The 21,280-nt window shown below is 30.9% G+C and overlaps 1 protein-coding gene across 2 annotated transcripts in view; it reads right to left on the bottom strand.

The window, feature by feature from the left end:
• LOC124429285 (acetylcholine receptor subunit alpha-like 1) overlaps positions 1–21,280 on the bottom strand; it is a 119,576-nt gene that overhangs the window by 57,562 nt on the left and 40,734 nt on the right. For both annotated transcript variants that reach the window (XM_046974350.1, XM_046974351.1), the window contains exon 2: positions 12,013–12,288. In XM_046974350.1, coding sequence (XP_046830306.1) covers positions 12,013–12,270 — 258 coding nt within the window. In that variant the 5' untranslated portion in view covers positions 12,271–12,288. The remainder of the gene's footprint in view (positions 1–12,012; positions 12,289–21,280) is intronic.

The following is a 21,280-nucleotide window of genomic DNA, read 5'->3' on the forward strand; positions in this document are numbered from 1 at the left end:
ATAGTAGTAGTAGTAGTAATAGTAGAAGTAGTAGTGGTAGTAGTAATAGTAGTAGTAGTAATAGTAGTAGAGGGATCGGATAAAGGTTGAGGAGGAAAAGGAAAATTGGAAGACGTTTTCAGTTCTAACGGTAGGATCGTCCGATCAGACTTCTACTTGTTGTTCTGTGGCTACGGAAGACCCCTATGGCAAAATGAGATTTAAACTCGGTGAAGTAGTTAGAACCATCTTTAGGTAGGAGTACTAACATCGGTACTACCACTAGCATCAGTAACAGTAGCAACAGCAACAGCAACGGCAATGGCAATGGCGATGTGTTGCAAGAGAATAGGAACAGAGTTGCGGCCAGTAGTTACAGCAATTGGAAGCCGAATACTCGTGGCCAGTGGTCTGTGAAAACTACAGGAAACTTAATTACCCGAGATGCGCCCTGTAACAAGGGAGAAAGCGATCACTCTGATAGGGTTAAAGCTTCGTTTCTAGTTCGAACCCATTGTCGTCGATATCCTACGCGTTACTATTTACGTGTATATATGTAGATAAATACGTTCGTATGTAACACGAGTATTGCATCGAAGAGCTATCCGCACTGAAAATACACGAGACTAGTTCGTATAATTTATATTGTTACCGAAATTCAATACGATTCGATTTGGTTAAGCAAGAAAATCCAACTACATTTCTATAGATCTCTAACAAAGCTTCGTTACTATTATGTAAAATAAAAAAAAGTCATGTAAAATAGTATTTATAGACGAGTGTAATAATTAATAAATATTTGGGTATTACTTTTAAAGGCAATATATAAAATGAGTAATAGTGCATTGATAAGAGTCACAATACACTTATATTTTAAATACGAGTTTGAATTATTCAAAGTATTAATATTGGTATAAATGTACACAGGTGTGAGTGAATGATTGTTAAAAACCATTGAAGGATTATCTCTTGTATCATAGAAATGTATAAAATGGCAAAATGTCAAATAGTATCATATTATATATGTATCATGTTATATAATATCAAATATAATAATATAGTATATCGAATCTATATACATAGACTGTATATATAGACTATATTTTATTAAATGTACACATTGATTTTGAATATTAGCGATTACTTATCTCCTATAATTATAATTTCGCATTTTTTAATTCGATTTTAACACTGATCATATTCTAAAGAAATAAAATTCTACGATGACAGAATTATTATTTTAATAAATACGAAGTTCGAGAAAGAATATATTTTTTTTTCTTTCTACCAATTCTTTCAGTTTTATGACAGATCGTCGTCGTATTCAGGACCATTCGAAATGTTCATATAATTATCGGCAGATCAAGAACAGGAGAATAGTCGTGGAAACTTAATTACCCGATTCAGCTGGTAACAAGAGAGAAAACCATTATTTGCCGGACTAAATCTTGTCGATTCCGTCGTTGGTTATTATCAATTTCAGAATACCATGTCCTAGGACACGGTGAGTTCGCGAGCTAGTTAACGCTCGAGCAATCATTCTACAAGATGGCTATTGATTGTAATTGAAACGATCGTATGTTCGCGACAATTAGAACTCGAAATTATGGCAACGTACAATTGATTATAGGGCGTGGTAAACCGAAACATCGATGGCACATGGAACACAGTTGAATAGTTGATATTTCCTAGATCATTCATAGTAAATTTATTGTTAGAAATTGTATATTCTAAACTGTTAACCTAATCCTTCTATTAATTAAACGCAACGATAAAAGATATTATTCGACTCGAAGAATAAAATTATTATTTTTATCATTTAAGAAAAGCAAATAGTTTTCTAGAGTTCCAAAGACGTTACATAGAACCCAATATGAAGGATAATAGTCGAGATAGTAGAATTACGAATTATGATCGTAATCGGCCGATGCCCAACGGCTTGCAAAATCTACGGATGACTTAATTATGCGTGGCCAGAACGGATACGCAGAGAAAACGATTATTCTTGAGAAACTGCACAGCCACAGCTTTCTCTAAGTTACTCTCCCAATGTAGTTTAATTCTGCTTACGCGTTAAGGAAGTACTTTGATGCTCTTGGACATAGGCGGATAATTAACTTTGCTTGGTTGCGGTGTACTTAAGCTCACATGGAGTTTTCCATTGTCGTCGTCGTCGTCGTCATCATTGTCGTCGTCGTTGTCGTCGTTATTGTTGATGAAATACGAAAGAGGAAAATATTTCACGCATTCGTAGAACACGTGTTCACATGGAACGTTCAATATCAATTTGACGAGACATATTTAACATTACAATATGAATATTTATTATCGTAAATACAGCATATCTATAATGGATATTGTTTTCTTCATTTCAAATATGTAATAAATTCAATAATAATAATAATAGTAGTATTAATGATAATAATGATAATAATGATAGTAATAATAATAGGTTAAAAAATGACTTAATTTCGAAGTAAAATCGACGTAAAAATTTAATTATCTTAAAACCTATAAATACAACCTTTCTTTTTAAAAGATAATATTAATAAGATTCATAAATAATATTTTTTTAAATTATCCGTTGTTACTCGTTAATTATATGTACGTATTATTAACGTGTAATCAAATAATCACTAATTAGATAGAAAAAAAAAATTAAATAAAAAGAAAAAAGAAACAAATAAATGGTTCTCATAAATCGTAAATTCATACTATCGAGATAATTAAGTTCGAGCGTCACCCGGCTATGACATTTCTTAAAAAGATGGAATCATTAATAAGAACGTCGCTTCACTTTCGTCTTAACGAGCAAAAACGTATCCATTATCGTTTCACAGGTACTACCAGCGACGAAGAGCAACGCGATCCATGTAATTCAAGCTTCAAGAGAATCGCCATTTTGCTGCTACTCATCTTATCTTACTTCAGCTCGTAACGTTCTTTGAAGATTATGACATTAAGATTTATTTTGTCGTACGCGGTATAAGAAATTAGTTAAAATAAAAAACTTTAATTGACAGTAATTTTACCAACGAAGTAAAATGGTATTGAAAAATGAAACCAAATTTTTATGAGTTGTTTAAAAAAGAAAAAAAAAAGAAAAAAATAAAATAAAATATTATAAAATAAAATAAATAGAAAAAATAAGAAAAAAACAATATATTTGATAAATTACATGATATATGTATATATATCAATTTTCCCAAGCAAAACTTATTACTGATTAATTATTATATTAATTAATAATACTAGCATATTACTATTAATGAATGCCTGCAGGAGTGCCTTTAAAATTTACCATGTTAAACTTTCGACAGTTACATTCACCCCGATCATTGCAAAATCCGAGCACGAACTGACTATATTATTCAGGTCAATGCTGAGCAAAGCCCGCGAGTTTTGTTTATAAAGGAGGTAACAAATAATATGCTTAACGAAGGGCTTAGCGGTCAGGCGTTCAACCATTCAGAAATTCTCGATGTTGACAACATTTTCGAATAATACATAGAACTATGTAAACATTAGCATCGGTATAACATTAATAACGAAAGGTTATTAAATTATGTCAATAAAGAAATACCGTCTGTGTGTACATGTGTGTCTACATGTGTGTGTATATGTGTGTGTGTATATATGCGTAATTATTAAATATCTATCATTTCTTTTTGATAATAATTCAATGAAAATATAACATCGATAAATCGTTCTTAATCAACCGTATGATCTAATTTTTTGTTTAGTAAAAAATTATACATTCTGAAAAACTAGTCTATATTATAATCTATAATTAATAAAAATTAATAAGCTATTAATTTTATTTTATGGTGAGTTTTATATTATAGCGATTTTTATCGCAAAATAATTAAATAAGATAGAGATATGTACACATGTTCGTATTCAAAGTAACATAAAAAGAATTAATATGAAAAAATAATAATTCCGACAAATCGATACAATCACGTTTAATCGATCCATTCGCAATGATTATGTCGTTAACCTGCGTTATTCCGAATATAGGTTCTCAGAGCTTTTCAATCAAATGCGGTTTTATCTATCCCTCCCCTTCTATCGCCATTACGTACACAAGCTCCGTGAAAATCTGTAATTACGATTGATTCTGCACGAATTTACCGATTACATAATAACCACAGAGTTGATGAGACGAATTCGTCGGAATTGAACAGAAAAAGATAAACAGAAAACTAGGGAATCATTGTAACCGAATTGAAATGAAAAATTCTTTGCATTCCTCATCCATTTTCAAAAATTTTTCTCGTAATTCAGAGAACAAATGAGACCTGCGAGAGAATAATTAATAACAATAATAACAATATCACTGATAATATGATTTTTCAATTGTTAATTTAATATAACAATTTAATGTCAATAATTAAAGATTATTACTTTTCTTTGTGTTATTACATTTCCTTTTTCAATCGATTACCCGCAACGATAAAAAAAACATTCGATCTAACGAACGAGGTATCGTAACTTAATTTCAATGGTTTTCCAAACAATCGATATATTTTAGAAGAAATAGAAGAGAACAAATAATCCTGTCGAGATAGATATTCGATTGTTTTAAATGTATATATCCAACGCGATATATTAATGGCGCATTTTAAACGCGAGCAACGAGCGCGACAACAACCACGACAGCGACCACGGTGGTATCGGGCATAAATGAATCATTGTAAATCGATATCGAATTTATTGGACGGAAGAACGTTAAGCCCCGTGGAAATGCCGTAGCTTTTAATGAATTAACTTCGCGATCGATAATAATCTTTGATATTAATTCGTTCTCTTCGTTCTCCTTCAACCTAGCTTGAGTTATCCATAACTGGATAACAGGATAAAGTCAAAAGTGGGTTACACTCTCTCAACACTTAACCTTTCAAATGTATTAATTCTAACGAAAAATTCTGTCAATTTAATGAGATATTATTTTTTCATAAAATTGTACTTTTTAAGCATTATTTAAATAAAAGATAAAAGCGAGAAAGAAAGGAAACGCAAAAAAAAAATTAAAAATATAACTTGATTAACAATTTTTGTTATGAGTTACGAATAGTATAACAAAATTATAAATAAAATGGCAATATAACTGCAATCCTTAGGATATTAAAATGTATAATATTCATATACGGCAATCAACGCGTTAACAGAAATGTTTCGCTCGAAAAATAAAAAAGAAAAGAAAAGGAGAAGCTCGCTTAAAAGTTAGTTATCGAGAACAGAAATTAAGTAATCATTTTTTTTCTTTCCAAGGTTTATTGACCAATCGACATCTACTTATCCTTTTTCTTTAAAAAAAAAAAAAAATGGTTAATTATCATTTCGAACGATAATTTTCTTTTCTTTCTTTCGTAAAGAAATTTATTAGACAAAAGAAAAATTAAAAGAGGACAGATTCATTGTGATCCTGGAAGCGGTAAATCGTATCCACGCCATTCCAAGCCCATCCCTCCCCTCTTTCATCAGTTTCCCTTTTCGTTCCTCTTCCTTACGTTTCAACCTAACCGCAATCATTTGCGCGTTTCTCAATTACGTTTCCATCGGGAGAACACTCACTTGAATCTAGACTCGTTAATTGAAGTAGACGCAAACGAAAGTGGCATATTTTTTACTGATCGTTCGTGCAAATTTGACAAATTTGAATTTGGCGCGCTTTTTCTAAAACATCTAATTAACGCCAAACACCGATGATTTTTTAAAAACTATTTTAAAAAAAGAACAAAAAAATAAAGAATATTTGCATGTATGTATGTAATCTAACTTGATCATTTAAAAGTATTACGGAATATTATATCGATAAATTTTATCTACGTTTGTTTTGATTTAAAAAATGTGATTATTTGAAAATAATGTTTAGAAAATAAAGTTATATTTTTAACATCAGATTTATAAAAATAACTTTAGATTTCATGATTTTAAGTATTAAAAATTTTTATTAACTTTTGATTGATGTGATAATATGAACGAATATTATAAAATGAAAAAACTCGCATTGTTTAATATATCTGTCAATTTGACAGCTTTCAATTAAGAAAAAAAAAGATGTATACAATCAATATGGATAAATCTGATGTTAAAAATTATTTAAAAAAAATAAAAAGTTATTTCAAAATTTATAAACTGATTAAATAAAAATACTTTTTCGGTATAAACGTTCGGTATATTTACGTTTTAACGTTCATCAAAAAAATAGAAATTTAATTGAATGTAATCCAATTATTCAATAAAAATTGGGAAATAAATTGCATAGATATCATGGAAAATAAGATGCATATTTTATTAAATGGAATACTACAGATATGTAGCGTAGTTACACATACGTTACAGATACGTGTATCGAAAAAAAAACAAAAAAAAAAACAAAAAGAAAGAAAAAAGAGAAAACTTATAGATATGTATATTATTTTACATGGTTATACCTTTTATACAAAACGTTCTCCTCCCATGAAAGATAAATCCTCACCGATAGAAGAGACGCTTACGGTGATTTACTAGGACGAAGGCGGTTCGAGAAGAAGCTAAAGTCGATCTTCGTTCACATGCTCGCGAACTGACTCGTAAATTCACGTGACGTCGAACACGAGGAGGTTTACCGCGAAACGCGAGCCGAATTCGAAGTAGATAGTAGCTAGGTACACGTTCCCTTTGCGAGAAGAGCAGCCCGTGTAAATAATGGCGCGGAAGACTGAGATACGTCGTACCAAGAGAATTGAGAAAACCTTATGGCTCTCTCGAGATATAGTCCCTTTGGAAATTCGCCAATTCTCCTTGGTCTCTACGTTAACTCGTTTTTGTAATTATCTCGACATTAACACGCGACACTTTATTAGATCTAACATAACGTAACATAATTTTCTAAAAAAATAATATATCTAGTATCATGTATCATCAAATATAATATCTAAAAGGAAACGTTCATTGAATCGTCTCTAACATTCTTTATTTCGTAATAAAGAATATCTGATTGGATTAAAAGAAAAAAAAAAAAAAAGAGAAAAATCGTAAGAACTGATCAGTTATAACGTACAATTAATTAGCACAGTATAAAACTTAATTTATAAATCAAGAAACAAACTGATAATAACTTTGAAATATCGAGAATAAGATAAAACACGAAAGATAATTAATCTAATCATTCAATTCGATCTAATAGTTATCAATAATGATACAGATGATTATTACCGTTAAAAAACACCGGCTGTATATCTGACATTATTATTTCCTACGTTCACCGTGATAAATTCCCATTATTAGAAAAGGAAGATCCTTAAAAAAAAAGCTAGATTTTCACTTTGATTCGTGTCACTTTTCTCCCACAAAAAGACTCGACCGACGAAATCGAAAAGCCTCGTGGTGTTATGCAGACGCGTCGTGCCCGGAAAGCTCGGGAAAGCTTTAAAGGATCATTCGGATGCTTGCCAGACTGCTGTACTCCTAGTATTACGCATACACACACACACACACACACACACACATATATATATATATATATATATATATATATATATACACACACATTCATACACACGTTTGCTACCGGATAAAACGCACACACATAAATACCCCATATGTGACACTATATCAACTCGAATATGTGGACCTTACCAACATTTACTAGGCATACATACACCTATACATATGACACGGTACAAAGAGAAAAGCATACGGAAGAGATAAACGTGCACGCGCGCACACATAGGTATGCATTGGCATGCTCTTTCTATAAACGTGTGCACATCGGTAAAGGCACTTATATGCGGGAAACGATTGGCCGGTTAGCCTCTGATTATTGATCGAATTCCCAAGCTTTCGTCTGGTTCTATGTTACTCTCTGCGAAAGTGGGCGTTGGCCGTCGCATGACAAGACTCGGTTAGTGTTTCAAAGTAGCGTTCGAAGAAAAGGAAAAGCGAAAACAAGGGGGAAGAAAATCAAGAAAATCCTTAAGAAAAGATACTCGATAGGTTGTTTCTTCAAAGAACACTCTCTCTTTCTTTCTCTTTCTCTTTCTTTCTCTCCTTCTCTCTCTTCCTCTTTCTCTCTCTCTCTCTCTCTCTCTCTCTCTCTCTCTCTCTCTCTCTCTCTCTCTCTCTTTCTTTCATTCTTTCTTTCTCTTTCTCCATCTGTATCTTTCAGATAGTAAGAAATAAGAGAATTTAATTATTCAACCAAGTTATATAGAACAATTGTGACGTAAAAGGGAAGGAAAAATAAAGAAAAGAAAAACGAAAGTAAAAGAAAAAAAAACTATTAATTTTCGAAAAATACTGCAATACAATGTTTTTCGAATCGTACAAATTTCCTTTAACACTTTTAACAGATTTATATCGTAATCTCCATTTTTGCTACGGATTTATAGTAAATAGAAAATTTTATCTGATTTTTTTTCTTTCTTCTTTTTTTAGTTATAAACAATATTTCGCAATGTAAACTGTCGAATTATTGTTTAGGTCATCATCGAAATCGACAAATCGGTGAATTGTTACTAGGTTGCTAGCAAAAAAACAGAATCCCCATATTCGATTCGATCGCGTTGATTGTTTGATACCTGTCGACAAAATTGCTTTGTAAACTCTGCATATACGTTTCCACGATTCCGCAGTAATTACTGTTTGTACTTGCCCCTGCGTGATTTCCCTGTTAAAGCGAAAAATTACGAGCCGACTACACGTCATAACGATTTCCAATGAGAATCATAAACGTTAGCAATCAAAATATCATGATTGTAAAGCGACCGTATATTTTTTATTTCCATAAAAATACTACAAGAAATCTGAGATGATATAACGAGGGAACGCGTTTAAAAACCTTCTATTTTTTCTTCTTTCTTTTTTTTTGTTTCTTCTACTTCTTCTTCTTCTTCTTCTTCTTCTTCTTCTTCTTCTTCTTCCACGCTTTTCTGGCTTTTTTCCTAACTATTACTTATTTTGATATGGGTTTCATAACGATCAATAAAATAAACTGAGATGTACATATATATATAATATTGTACATACGTACTCGGTACTTAAATAAATGTGCAAACGTCGATGAATTTTAAATCCAAATTTCTCTCTCTCTCTCTCTCTCTTTTTCATTAAAAAATCGAGTATTATGAAAATTTGTTTGTCATATATAAATCGTGTGAAAAAGATGTTAAAGATTTTCGTTACCGGCTTTGAAATTGACGAATTTCAAAAAGAGAAGTGGTTCGTTAAACTATCGATTTCATGATACGTCGTTATTCGTTCTTATTTTTTCTTTTTTTATTCCTCTTGTAATAAAATCATAATTTGCAAAGGCAAATACGCTTACGATCGAAAAAATAAAAGAAAGAGCTCTGTCGTCGAAGAAAATTCGATAACGTATTGTACTGTTCCAATCAATTTCAACGCAATAACATCGACTTATTTTTTTCTATCTCACTTCTTTTTTTTTTCTTTCCTTTAAATTCATATTATCATGGAAATTTCACCATTAATATAACATATGGGAAATGATTTCACGCTTAATGCAAGGATAATTGGTCTATTCGAAACGGAAGAGAAGGATCGTTAAACCAAACGAGTAAATAGTATCTGCTATCGAGTTAACTTTGAATTTCGTACACAGCACTGCGCCTAATTTCGTTGACTAAACATCAACAGAACACTTCATTAACGAGCGAAAGAAAAAAAATTTACGATTAAGGATTAAAAGAAAGCAATGAGAAATATTAAAAATGATTTTACGTTTCTCTTTCGCTTTCTTTTATTTTTTTGTATCTCTTTCATTCTCTAGACGAATTAAATTTAAAAAAAATTTTAAATAAAAGTTCAAGATCGACTTTCAAAATGTGTGTACTAATGACTAACTAGAGTAAATTATGAAAGCTATAATTAAAGCAACGTTCGGTATCGACGTTAACTGGTTAGAGCCAGAAACCACTACATCGATGTTACTCGATGCTCTGTGTATACCATTAGACGATAACAAATTAATTATGGCTTAAACGGAAGCACGTACTTAGACCATAGACACCACAAGCGTAATCGTGGAAGAGAGAGAGAGAGAGAGAGAGAGAGTGAGAGAGAGAGAGAGAAAGAGAGAGAAAGAGAGGGGATAGACGAGGGAGAAATACAGAGACACGATCGACGCAATTACCGAAATACTGCTCGTTCTGCAAGCTTGTAACCTGAATGTAATAACCAAGGAGACATTTCAGTAGACGATCACGTAATCGTAACACACTCGACCCAAACGAACCTCTCGCCATCGATGTTAGATTAGCCTTTAGCTACGATAGGCACGTGTTTAAGACTTCCCTCGGCTACTCTAATCAGTATTAGCATATGTATTATACATTATATCGTTTATTAATCGAAGGGATGATTCAGATCGATTGTCAACTCCAGTTTTCTTATTTACATAAATTCAACTTATTTAATACTAATACTTAATATTAATATATTCAAAGGATATGAACATAATTTTCGAATTTAAACGAATTGTTTCTACGAAGTAATCTCTCTCTCTCTCTCTCTCTCTCTCTCTCTCTCTCTCTCTTTCTCTTTCTCTTTCTCTTTTGTTCAAATATAAATATAAAAATAAAATTAATCCTTTGTAATCTAATTCTTTTATATCCTATTTAAATGAAAAATTGTATACAATGTAAAACAGTTAACAGACATTAACTGCAACGATTAATTTTATTAAAAAAAGAAAAATGGAATATCATATATAAATATGTATGTGTGTGTGTGTGTGTGTGTGTATGTGTATAGAAATGTGTGATTTCAAAAGTACAAAGAATTAATGAAGAACATCAAAGGAGAGTTCTCATTTGAATCCAACAACTTTATTCGTGTAAGTAAATACAAATACTAATTTCTTCAATGCTTAGGTTTAGTTTTGAGTTAAGCACATGGAAGCGCGATTGATTGCTCGCGATCAGATTATAGCAATTAATGGCTCGAGTGGCGCGGATCACTTCGCTTGTAAATTAGTTCGAGTTCCGGCGAGGAACTTCCGGAATTCAACTTATCGTCGCAAGTACGTGGACATGCTCTATCGGCCATCTACAAGCTCGGCATAATCTATATTCCGTACATATGTATTACTCTAGTTTTGCGTTACGACCAACGTTTCGTACGGACCGTACAACTATAATTATTTCATATTAACCGTGTCTATGCAATATAAATTCCGCGAATATATATCTACGTACCGTTGATTAGTTGAATTTCGTTCCCATGAAACGTAACTGAAATATCATATCAAACGATTCTTGAAATATTTCGACATGAATATTTTTTCTTTTTAGTTATTAATTAAAATATGATCAAACGACATATTAATAAATTAAAAAACTTTTTCTCCATCTTTCTCTCTCTCTCTCTCTCTCTCTCTCTCTCTCTCTAATGTATTCTTAAAATTCGATAAATTCTAAATATATATCTTTTGTAAAAAACACGTCGGGACAAACATGATTCATTAAGAGTTAACCACGTATGATATCACCGCCGTACTTGCTCAGCTTTCGTTCGTAAAATCGATCGGTTCGCTAAACGTTGATAAGATCGACAGGTAGCAGACAGCGAAACAATGGGTGATAGCTTGAAAGATCGACGTTCTTGCGTGAACTGATTACAATATATAGTGTGGAAAGTTATATTAATTTCAATATATTAATTCTTTTTTTTCTCAATAAACACAGAAAATAAAAGAAGAAGAAAAAAAAAGGACAAGAAAGGAAAAATATTCCTTTATGAGAAGAACATTGGAAGATACACGAATCAATAGGACAATGAATGGCCACTTGGGTTCATATATCTTATCGACATTCCTAAAGGTATAAAGAGAAAGAGAGAGAAAGGGAGAGAGAGAGAGAGAGATGGATAGAGAGACAGAGGCAGAGGCAGAGGCAGAGGCAGAGACAGAGACAGAGACAGAGAGAGAGAGAGAGAGAGAGAGAGAGAGAAAGAGAGAGAGAGAGATGGATAGAGACTAAAGGCTATTCATGCGGACAGATAATGGGTTAAGTGGGATCTACTCACAACGTCGATGAGCTGGGAGAGGCGTAGTCCCATTTTGACAGTGAGGCGATCGCTGTTGTTGCCAACGGGGCGGATGAGGCGGTTGTAGTTCGACAGCAGGTCATCGTAAAGACGCTTCGCTTCCGGATTGGCCGAGGCGCCCGGAAACGAGACAACGAGACAGGAAATGGCTGTCGCCATCGCCAGCAATCCGCCCAACCTGGACCAACATCGCCACCAGCCTTTCCCACCGTCGTTCGTCCAAGCATCCCTAAGCATCGTACGCCTTGTCCACCCCTGTATCGAACAAACAAACCAATTCGTTATGATCTCGTTCTTATCCTTCTTCTTCATTGTTATCAGTTTATCATTATCCCATAAAACCTTGTTCTCTTTCTTATTCTTTCTCTCTCTCTCTCTCTTTTTATCTCTGTCTCTATCTCTATCTTTCTTTCTCTCTTTCTCTTTTTTTTCTCTCTTTCTCTCTATCTCTCTCTATCTCTCTTTCTATCTCTCTCTCTCTCTTTCTTTTTCTGTTTCCCCTTTATTTCCTTCTGGGATTCCGAAAGCTTTTTAAGAACTAAAACTATTCAATAACATGACGTTTTCCGAAAGGAAAAAATTGTTTTAGATATCCTGAGACCTACTTACTCATCGGTTTTTATATTCCTGATATTCTAAAATATCTAATATTATAAGTAATAATCCTAAATTGAATAAATAATGTTATCTTAATCGTATGTTTAATATAAATATCAATCAACTTCGTCAAAATCAATAGATATTCTCAATTGAAATCTTCATAAAATCTCTTTGGTAATCACTAACAAACGGCATTAGAAATGTTTCACAAAGACTAACTAACGCGTTCTGTAGTCTGTTGAAAATAAAATCAGTCTAGTGTAATTGTACTTTATGGTTACTTTATCAGACACCTAAAAGCCGTAACCGGTTATCCGGCAAAAAAAAGTTTCAAGCGAACCGTGAAATCGTTCTCACGCATTGGCCTTACAAGTGGGCCTCAACGAGTTTCGTGAATTCGCGATTTGTTGATCGATTCATAGATAGACAGATAGATAGTTAAATAAAGAGAGAAAGAGAAAGAATGAGAGAAAGAAAAGAAAAACTCGTGCAAACTCGAAATTAAAAATTTAACAAACACGATCATCGAATACACTCTCCTTTGTCTATATATATGTGTGTATATATAAATGTATATATATATATATATACATACAAATTCGAAATTGAAAACTTAACAAACCCGATCATTGAACACGCTCTCCTCTGTCTATATATGTATATATAAGTACATATAAGTACATATATACACATACAAATTCAAAATTAAAAACTTAATAAACGCCATCATCGAATCGAACATATTCTCATCTGTCTATATGTTTATATATATATACATATATGTATATACATATATATATATATATATATATATATATATATATATATATATATATATATAGTATGACATATAACCCAAGGAAAGGCACGCACACGAAGCCGTAAAACGACGCACGAAAGTATACAGCAAAGCGAATTGGAACGCTTTACGTATTTCCTGTTATGACTAGGAGAGCTTTGCTACGTCGGTAAGGAATGCCAGCAAATAGAGCTTTACGAGTACCAGTATGAGAGCCAGAGTGAGAGAGAGAAAGAGAGAAAGAGAGAGAGAGAGAGAGAGATCGTTTGCTCGTCTACAGAACAAACGGATGCATTGTAATAGGAAAAAAAATGTTGGGAAAACGATCGAAAGAGAGAAAGAGAAAGAGAGAGAAAGAGAGGGGGGAGGAGAATTCGCAAGAAAAATCTGATTTAGTAAGAAAATTTTTCCTCTCTACGAAAAAACTTTACGTATAGATTGCCCATGGAATTTCTGTATGGTCCTTCTCTATAAATCTCAACGTTTTTCATATTTCTTGACGATTATCACGAAACGACCTTTAGCTTGGACCGTTATAAATCAAGGGAGACTCGAAGAAGAAGAAGAAGAAGAAGAAGCAACGAGGAAAACGTGATGGATTATGAAGTTTTAGTCGACGGATCAATAATAAAGAACTTTTATGCTTTTGATCCTAAAATCATGATTCTTCCTTGTCTACAATGAAAGTCTAGAATTTATTGGTCGTAACGTTTGAACGCGATAACATTAACTTCTTTATATATTTTTTTTTTAATCCAGCGACCGTAGATAAGTATACATTTCTGTAATCAACGAAAGAAATATAACCCTTACTTTTGGAAAAAACTACAAAATAGAGTAATTCGAAATAAAAAAAAAAAGAAAAAAAAAGAAAAATAATAATTATAATGAAACAAACTTTCAACGAAAACAAAGCGAAATAAATTTTTTAAGAGAAAAACTTTAACAGAACACAAATAATTAGAAATAAATTCAATAAAAAAAGAATGTAGAAACAAAAATATAGAATATAAACGAAATAAATTATATCAAAGATAAAAGTAATAAAATAAATAATATCATAAATGTATTCTAAAGTAAATATGTATATCGAATAATTTTAAAGTAAATATGTATATCGAAATGTATTCTAAAGTAAATATATATATCGTATAATATTTCCTTATAAAGATTATCACAAATTTAATCACTATTTCTTCGCTCTATCTTTCGATATACGATCGTTTGATGGTTGATATCATGATTGGATCATAAGAAGCGAGAGTTAGGATAATCGAACGAGGAAGTCATTTACCATTCGTAGAGAAGAGCGTAACTACCTATAAAAGAGGACTTGAATGGCATCGTTGTGTCACTGAAAAGGAGAGTGAGAGAGAAGAACCTCTCGAGAAACTTTTATCGCTTCGTTGCTGACCTACCTGCTGCCTTTATCAATAGAAGTAAACGATATAGTACACCTGCACATAAATACGATACATATACAAACACGGCTATACGATTATAAAAACTATAATACAATTGTATGACTGTATGATCGAATCTAAGAAGTACTTTTATATTTATAGTACTAAGGACAATCTCGAAGCTTTCTTATAGTTTGCAAGTAGATACCTGTTACTTCAAATCATCTTTATGAGTTACGAGTTAACGTTCTTGTCATCTTTTTTTTCAATTTTTTTTTCTTTTTATTTTTTTACAAATATGAAAAAAAAAACATAAAAATAAAGAACACTTCTCGCTCATTCATTTCTAAATTGATTACGAATAAATTCAATGAATTTGTCTAATACAGAGAATTTTGTTATGACATAAAAATCTGTGACGGCAGAAAAATATTTTTTGAATATCAAAAAGAAATATATATATGTACATATATATATATATATATATATATATATATATATATATATATATATAACATATATATAACATATATACGTATATATAATATTATAAGATTTGACATTTCATTAGAAAAAAATAAGAAAAACAATCCATATCTTTTAGATCTAAATAGTCGAAAAAATTCGTCGCATTAAAAGTAATCTAACATAAATAAAAAATTTGTTCTACTATTTTCATAATATTTCAATTCAAAATAATAATAATAATAATAATAATAATAATAATAATAATAATAATAAATAAAATATATAATATAATAAAATGATATACAAAGTAGAACTATAATTTTGATCATCTTGAATTCTTTTTAGAGATATCGTTTACAAAAGAAATATTATTTACAAAAGTCGTACAGTACGATACACAGTCATAATATGATAGTCATCATTTTTATACAAGTCGACACTTAAAGAACACGCGAAAGTTAACTGAATTCTTTTTAAATGGAATCATATGTTTTTAATTGCATTTTGATTGCATGCTAAATGCAACTTAACATTCTTTATACAATAATATTAACCCATGTATATTAAGAAATTATTAATTTAACAGATATTTCACAGTTATGTCCTTACTACGAAAAATTTTTTATCTTTTAATTTCGTATATTGACGATTATTAACAAATCGTTTATTCCTTATCTTAAATGAACAAAATAAAATTTTTCGTAATTGTAATAAAAATTTTAATGATTTCATTATAGTTATGTCCCTTTTTGAGAAAGAAAAGAAAATATTAAATTATAAAACTTATCAACAAAATCGATTTTATTATATTGATATTATTACAATATTGAAATAAATAAGGAATAAATTATACATAAAAACGTTGTCTATTTCAAATTTCTACAATTTTTCATTCCGAAGATATCACTTTCAAAAGATTTCCATTCATAATTCATGCAGTAGAGCTGTTCGTTATAATAGTAGTAGTAGTGTAGTAGATCCGCGTAAATTCTCAGAATTTATATAGGTCAATATATCATCAAACCAATTTGAATGAAATTATATAGGTTAGTGGGTCAACATAAACGTCTACCATTTACACGGGAATATCTCTTAAACTAAAAGTTATAAACATTAGAATTAAATATCATTTTAAAAGAAAGGATTTTCTCTATTTTTGTACCATATTTCTAATAATAAATTAACAATTTGTTATTAACAATTATCATAAAGAAAATCCTTACGAAGTGAATTCATATTATTTTGCAATAAGAAAAAATTTAGATTACGACTGATTTATAAAATTACATAAATTAATAAATAATTAATAAACAAATTACTTGTTTTTTATCGAAAAAATTTGTACAATTTTTTTTACATTATTAATATTCACGTTTTCCATTTGCACGGGAACGTCTTTGAAGATAAAATTCGTAGAGACTTGAAACAAATACGCAAAGTATTCTTTGAGCTTATCTTGCACTTATTTTGTGCTTATCATGTCCTTAATTAATATTTAAATTAAAATATCCGATAAACTAATAATCTTTTGATATACATGAGTTAATATTCTTTTATAAAGAATATGAAGCTACATCAATCAATGCAATCAAAAACATTATGATTTTTTTGGAAAAAAACATTGATTTATAAGATCATATAAATCAATAAATAATTAATTATAATTGCCATATTATAATTTTAGTAAACAAAATTTTTACCATATCTCAAAAAGAAAAATATACAATGTGATCAAAATTATTGTATGATAAAATTGTAATACTGTATAATAAACAGTTTTTTTTTTTTTGTTAAAAAATACAAAAAAAATAATTACAAAATTTACTAATTCTTATCTTCACTATCATATTCCTCATAATAATATCCTGATTTAATATATTCTATCAAAACAATTTTTTAAAACTAATTCCAGCAATTTTCAAACCGTGCTATACGAATAACTTGTTAATAAAGCGCCTGAGTTATACGAGCATTAGCTGCAAATTCATACATCAAAACTTTCGAAGAAAATAGAAAATAAAGCAAACACAAAGAATGAAGTTGAACGAGCTTGTTACTACTTCTACTTCTTGTTACTTCGTCATCATCATCGTTATCATAAAAAAAAATCAAGAAAAATAGATGAAAGAATCTCAACGAAGTACTTTTTATCACTTCGCTACGATGATCTCACTCTTCCTTTCCATTTTATCACACCCTACGAGCTGATAGACTATTTTTCTGTATTAGAAAATGAAAAATGGCGCTTAGCCAAGATGGCTAGGCCAACTTGAAAAGCCCCAAGGGTTCTCTTATCGAGTTACTGTCGGGTTGACTGTCCATAGATAAGACGACCCTGATGGTCATTATCAACCCCCTTCATCCCCAACTAATTTTCTCTATCTCTCTCTCTCTCTTTCTCTCTCTCTCTTTCTCTCTCTCTCTTTCCTTCTTGCATATATTTTACGTGTTAATTACTGCTAAATACAGGATATCTTTAACAAACATAGACTCAAATCCTCTTAATTTCATTTTCATTCGTTCGAAGGACAAAAAACAGAAATCCTGTCGACAAGAATGAAAATACGGGAAAGCGATAATAAATCATCTCTATGTTAAGATTACAGTACCTATTATTTCAAGAAAATGAAGCTCGAAATTGGCACAAGTTGTAAACGCATAGTGGATTAATTTAACGAGTACAACATCGCATGCGACGAAGCGTAATGCATAGAGAAATTCGTTGTAATAGAACTGTCCGCTGGTAACAAATGGAGAATTAGACGGAATAAACTGTTTTAACAGATTAGTATGAATTCGAAATCCTTATTAATCGAACGACAACTTATTAATCGGTAAATAGATTAAACTGTAAAAAATTAATAATAGCATTTCTATAAATCCATGCAAATTATTTCGATAAATCCATATAAATATTTGGTCACTATCCATATCTCTCTCTCTCTCTCTCTCTCTCTCCCTCTCTCTCCCTCTCTCTCTCTCTCTCTCTCTCTCTCTCTTTCTCTCTTTCTTTCTTTGAGTATTGGACCCAACGTATAAGAATATCCGAATACTGACTTTTCTTCGAGCTCGGCCAATCACGTCCCATTGTACACGTTTCAAAATGCTTGAATAGGATAAGCGTTTCTTTTTAACCTTCACGAAAGGCATCAAAGACCGTGGCGATTCCTTCTCGAGATTCGGCTTAAATATGAAGCTGTTTCAAGTCTAAAGTCGTCTTTAGATGAATATGTTCAAAATGAAAGATTAAACTGTATTCAAGTATGAATAAGGTACGGGGGAAAAGGATCTAGGACGACATACAGATAACAGACTGTAAAATGTAGGTCGATTTTATTTCTTTCTAAATTGATGTGATAATCCACCGATACTATGCATATTATAAATACAGATTTCAATTGATAAAAAACATAAAAAAGATCTACATTCTAGCTTTGCATAAATAGATAATAGGTATATCTATTTATTTTTTATTCGTGATATAAAATTACAAAAAAAAATCAAATGAAGCTTATTAAGACTTGTTTGTCTGATTTTATAAAAAAAAAAAAAGGAAAAATAATAAAAAGAGAAGAAAAGAAATCAAAAAATAATAAATTCTGAAATATCTGAAATTATAATTAAAAGAAGAACGATCTGTCCTCTCTTTATGAACTTATTATCAGATAATAAGAATGATGAAAAGAGATTACTTTTTATTACATTTTGCGTAAGTTACGAGTTAAAAGCAAGGTAAAGTTCTCGTTAAAAGTTTCCTCGAAGATAAATGTCGACAAAAAAGAACGCAAATTTTTATGATTTAAAAACGACGTGATTCTAACTATGATCCTTTCGCACTACTACCTCTACTAATTTCTTTACTCATGATCAATGAAAAATTCAACTCAACAATATATAGTCAAAAAAAAAACAATAATATAGAACGATATGTAATTATGTTTATCGATTAATGTTACTATATATTATAGTACAATATATCATATCAATTAATTATTATATCAATTAGTCGCTATATTATAATATAATAAATATATTATATGAATTAATTATTATATATTAATTAGCATATAAACATTGTATTTTCAATTTGAAATCTAATATATTTCAAGAAATTTTTAATTAAACTTAAGAATAGAAATAATGTTACAGAATAATGTTAGAGAATAATGTAACAGAATGACCAACGATCGATCGACGATTTTGTCGACCGATGGTTTTGACTGTGGTCAGAGAAAGTGGATATAATGGAAAGCAATAATGAGCTGACGGACGAGAGCATCCATCAATCTGGATCAAATGGCCCCTACGACTGTACCCTTCGTTTCTATACGAGCTTGTCAACATGCAACTCTCAAGCTCGAAAAACAATAATGCCAAATAGTTCGATCCATCGAGTACTAATTCTAGTACACAATAATAGATCTGAGAAAAACTTATTGATACTATGTAAACGTTAAATCAGAAGAGATTCTTTATTTATCTCGAGTTCAAACAATAATGAACTTTAGCCAGCATTGACCTTAAAGAGGAACAATCTAATTCGTACGCATGTGAAATAAAAAAAAATATGTCATCTTTCGATCGAATCCTATATTGTAAAATTAATCAAGAATAAATCGATATTATTTAATTAAAAATAATAGAGAAAAATAAAAAAATTAAATTTTCATCGATATACGATTATACGAACATTAAATGAAATATTTCACGTTCGAACAATTAACACTCGATTAAAATTTCATTGGTTTTATACTACCACAATTTTTTCTAACGATTTATATCGAGTTGATATCGATTGACGTAACAACGTGAATTAATATTGTAACGAACAAAAAGAAAATCGAAATTTAATGTAGATGGCATAAAATTAGATAGACATTACAATCAACGTTAAATAATAATTCAGTATTAAACAGTAATTCAAATTAATGATCGACATTATAGGTACGAAGGTAATAATCGTGGTGGTTCATTTAGAAAGACCAAAGATCGATCTGATAGGTCCAAACAGACCTACCACAGACTAGAGGATTAACGTTACTCCTTTGAGAGTCGATAGCTCGTAATGGGTAGCACTTCGCCGATCGATATGTCGCCGATCGTCCGTGAAATGAAAGTGAATTCGGCGGGCAGCGTGTTTACTCGGAAATTTGCCACCAACTAGCATGCATCCGGAATTCGAGTATCGATATTTCCTGCCGATTTTCGACCCAAACTAATAATATCGCCGTTGATATTTCCTTCTCCGATACAACCGTACAAGCAATCATCTATCGCCTATGAGAACACATACATACACACACATAAATAGCAATTATATATATATATATATATATATATATATATATATATATATATAATTGCTTAATACATAACGTTTGTACATTTCTAAAGAAAACAAAGGAAAAAAAATGAAATAAAATAAAGTAAAAAATAAAATAAAATAAAATAATAGAAGAAAGTAAGTATGTAAAAAGAAGAATAAAAAGGAAATGAGAAAGAGAGAAAGTAAGAGAGAGAAAAAGAGAGAGAGAGAGAGAGAGAGAGAAGGGGAGAGAGACAGTCCAGCTTAAAGCGGATAACAATATCGATTATAAATAACAACGAATCGTTTCTCAGACTACAAATAAAAAGTGAAAAATAAATTCCATCCTTCCGTAACGGTCCGGACACCATGTATGACGTATCGAGAAATATCGATATTACATACTAGGTAACGACTGTTCGATAGACAACGAATCAAATTTTTATCAACGATCGAAAGCACGTTCTCGTACGACGTAACGCGTCGTTGATTCTTTTATTCGTTTCTCTCTCACTTTCTCCCTCTCTCTCTCACACTCTCTTTCTCATATTCTCTCTCTCTCTCTCTCGTTTCATCACCATTCCACTTTCGACCTATCAATCACCCTACTACTATCACGAACTAAAAGGATTTTCGTTCTTTTATCAAACAACGACTAAGAAGACATTTTGT

Source organism: Vespa crabro, chromosome 15, assembly GCF_910589235.1.
Source record: "Vespa crabro chromosome 15, iyVesCrab1.2, whole genome shotgun sequence".
Lineage (NCBI taxonomy): Eukaryota > Metazoa > Arthropoda > Insecta > Hymenoptera > Vespidae > Vespa > Vespa crabro.